The following is a 3350-nucleotide window of genomic DNA, read 5'->3' on the forward strand; positions in this document are numbered from 1 at the left end:
GCTCTTCTGTCCTCTGCAGCAGTGTGTAAGGACTTGTTCCCAAGACTGAGCTCCCTTCACATGACCTGGTGGGTAGCAAGGTTCAGTTGTCTGGTCTGATTTGTGTCTTCCATCATCCTTCACTTGCTGAGTCCTGGACTTTGCAGGTTCACCCTTAGTCCTTGGCCAGAGCCAAAGGACAGCCTGGAAATTCAGGTCTCCAACCCTTAGGGATGCCAGTTGCTAATGATCCATGTGATGGGAGTGAGGCTTCTGGCGTATCTTTGTGGGAGTGAATGGGCAACCAGAACCTTTCTATGGATCTTCCATTGTAGGGTTGCAGGTCTGGGTGTTTAACAGAACCCCTTTTTCTCCCTAGATCTCAACCCTATGCCCACAGAGGAGATCGTGCAGATGTTCAACGAGCTGCGGAGCGACCTGGTGCTGCTGTATGAGCTGAAGCAAGCCTTTGCCAACTGCGAATATGAGCTGCAGATGTTACGGCACCGCTATGAGGCCCTGGCCAAAGCTGGTAGTATTGGCCCCCTCAGTGCGGAAGGCGCCCATCCGGATGGCCAGGCAGGGCTCGGCATTGAGGAGGGCAAGGGAGATGCCAAGGACCAGATTATTGATGTAGTAGGAGCACCGCTGACCCCCAATTCGGTGAGAAGGAAGGTTGGGGGGGCAGAACAGGGAGCACTCAGGTCTCCAACGCAGATGCCCTGACAAGCGCTGGGGATGCTGCCCTGCTCTCCCTCCAGGCGTGCGCATCCAAAGGAGCACAGCACGCCTGTTCCCCCCAAGTCCCAGTGCTGCTCTCTGGGCTTCTCTCCTGTGCTGGACAGTGTTCTTGGTGCTATAGGTGGGGTCAGCAGGGCTTTCTACATCCTGCATGCAGGCAGATGGCTTGACGTGGGTGCCACCGTGGACCAAAGCAGCAAGGCTTTGGGTGACGAGAGCTTGCACTAGGGCAGCAACAGTGATGCCAGTACAGCTGCAGGCCTGAGGCATTTTCCTTCTAGGTACAGCCCCATAAGGGTTGCTCAGCAGAGGGAAGCAAGTGGGGAAAGCAGTCTTGAGATGATGAGCCATGACCTGCCCAAGTTCCTGGAGTCAAGCCGTAGCCCTGCCTGGAGCAGGAGGCTTGGGAAGGAGAGAGGTGTTTGAAGAGCAAAGGGGTGTTTTTATACCCTACTTCCAGTGCCAAGAAAGGAAAGCCAGTCCTAGGGGTTCTTCCACAGTGAGTCCTCTGACAATGTCCTGTGCATGTACCTCTGCAGGATGCGAATCACCAGCCTCTCCTCCCTGCCTCCATGAGGGCAGGCTGCCCAGCCCCTCACCACTGCCTCAGGGCCAAGGGTATGCCTGGGGATCAGCTGAGGTTGCTTTCCCCTCTGTGCAGTCCCCTGGCACAGCTGAGCTGAACTGCCTGATAAAAGCTGCCCGTCTCCACACAGTGGCATCCCCGACGCCTCAGACATACTGTCCCTGGTAGCGGCACAGACCTTTACTTTCTAAAATGTATAATGTATTGCAGGATATTGAGAACACCTTATCTGTCAACGGCAGAGGCGACACGTTAATCTGGACTTGAGTAATGTCCTATTTGATTGTGACAATATGGAGTCGTAAGGAAGCGTTCCACTGAGACAGGTTCATGTTTGCAAAGGAGTCTTCTGAATTTTTTTTCCCCTTACTGCATTCAATCTGAAACCTCACCCCTCCCTGCGGTCCGGGGTGTCCTGTTTTGCAAACTTTGTGGGCTGATTCACAACACACTTGCTCTCCCTTGAGACTTTGCTTGTTGGGAAGGTGGGAGAGGTGGTGGTGATGGTGGTGGTGGTGGTGGTGGCCATGGCTGCAGGAGGAGGGAGCCCATGTGTGTGTTTCTGACCACGTTGTTCCTCAGTGCCACCTCCTAGAATTGGAAACAAAGGGGTGGGCCCAGGCAGCACGGAGGGGGTTAAACTGACCTGGTCTTTGACATATTTGAAAGAAATATAATCAAGTTAATTCACTGCAAGGCAAATTCAGTACCTAAAGGGCCCCCATGTTAAATACAGCACTGACCTTTACCGGCTGATTACACAAAGACGACACAATTAGATTAGTCCAAGACAAAAGGTCAAGCACATTCACACTGTGACCATTTTATGCTACCTTTCGAGGGGGGGAAAAATTACATCCCAGCTGGAGGGGTATCTTGGAGAGGAGGGAAATGGGGCTGCTGTACTATGTTCTGCCTGGCTCAGGTACGTTTGGAGAGTCAGGCAGGGCCTGGCACTGTGCTTGCCCTGAACCTTTCCTGCGGTTCTGGGCGATGTGGTGGTGGGAGAGACCAGCAGCCTGGGGCCCACAACCAGCTTTTCCAAGGATGGGCTGAGCCGAGTGGAGGCCGTGTGTTGGTGATGCTCCCTGCCCTGCCCAGAGCTGGCAGGAGCAGCCCCAGTGCCTTTCGCTCAGTGTCATGGCTAAAATTGGCCTCTGGAAGATCAGTGGGCCGGGGTCAGCTCTGAGAAGGGGGGTGGCTGGGGCAGTCGCTGGCTGTTCAGCTGGTGGGGTGAATGCGTGTGTCCCCACCCTGCACAGCGGTAACCCTGAGGTGTCCCCGGCCCTGGTGCGATGGGGACAGCGTGGGAAGCAGTGGGCCCAGGACACGGTGCTGAGAAAGCAGCCTGCCTCCGCAAGCACAGCGCTTTTCCCCCACCCTGGGGCACTTGCAGCGGGGGTAGCAATATTGGTAGTGCAAACAAGCAGGTCTCTGTAGAGCAAGCGCAGCGGTGCTTTGTAGTGGCCTTTCCCTCCCTCGCCTCCTGCAGCTGTGGGCGCTTGCGGGTGACACCTTGCCCTTCCCCTCGCCAAGGCTGCTTCAGCGGTTTAACCCTGCTACGCCAGCCTCGAACTCCTGAGTTCAAGTGTGTGCTTTGCCACTGAGCTGCCGGGGGCCCTTGGGGGAATCATTTAATCTTCCCGCTTCAAATTCCTCTGAGTTGGAGAGTCCCTTTGTGCTGTCTAGCACTGCCCGTCCATGGCACTCCACATGTTGGTTTAAGCATGGATTAGTTCAGCCTCCAAACCAGCTGCTCCCCTGAAGCCAGATTTGTTTCCCTGGAGAGAAGTACATTGCTCCAGATGTTGGAGGGAGTGAGTGGCAAAGCCAGGAGTAGGACTAGGAGTCCTGACTCGCGAGCCCTGCCCGGCATGCCTGGATTTCTTTCCAGGAATTGGAACAGATGGGCAGAGGCACGCCAGGGTATTGAGATGCTGTTTGTGGCAACCGCTGGTTGCCACCATCCCCCTTGGCCAGCAGTAGGCATGGGGGACATCTCAGCAGGGTGTTTTAGCCCAGGTTAGGAGAGGTGTCTGTCTCA

The 3350-nt window shown here is 55.4% G+C and overlaps 1 protein-coding gene across 2 annotated transcripts in view; it reads left to right on the forward strand.

Annotated features, from left to right (window-relative positions):
- DMAP1 (DNA methyltransferase 1 associated protein 1) overlaps nucleotides 1–1648 on the forward strand; it is a 29445-nt gene extending 27797 nt beyond the window's left edge. Inside the window, exons 9-10 of one of the 2 annotated variants that reach the window (XM_009331182.1) lie at nucleotides 359–642; nucleotides 1517–1648. In XM_009331182.1, coding sequence (XP_009329457.1) covers nucleotides 359–642; nucleotides 1517–1573 — 341 coding nt within the window. In that variant the 3' untranslated portion in view covers nucleotides 1574–1648. Of the gene's footprint in view, nucleotides 1–358 lie in introns of both variants that reach the window. The other variant, XM_009331181.1, reaches the window with a different exon arrangement.
- The last annotated feature ends 1702 nt before the right edge of the window (nucleotides 1649–3350 follow it).

This window comes from Pygoscelis adeliae, unplaced genomic scaffold (assembly GCF_000699105.1).
Source record: "Pygoscelis adeliae isolate BGI_AS28 unplaced genomic scaffold, ASM69910v1 Scaffold699, whole genome shotgun sequence".
NCBI lineage: Eukaryota > Metazoa > Chordata > Aves > Sphenisciformes > Spheniscidae > Pygoscelis > Pygoscelis adeliae.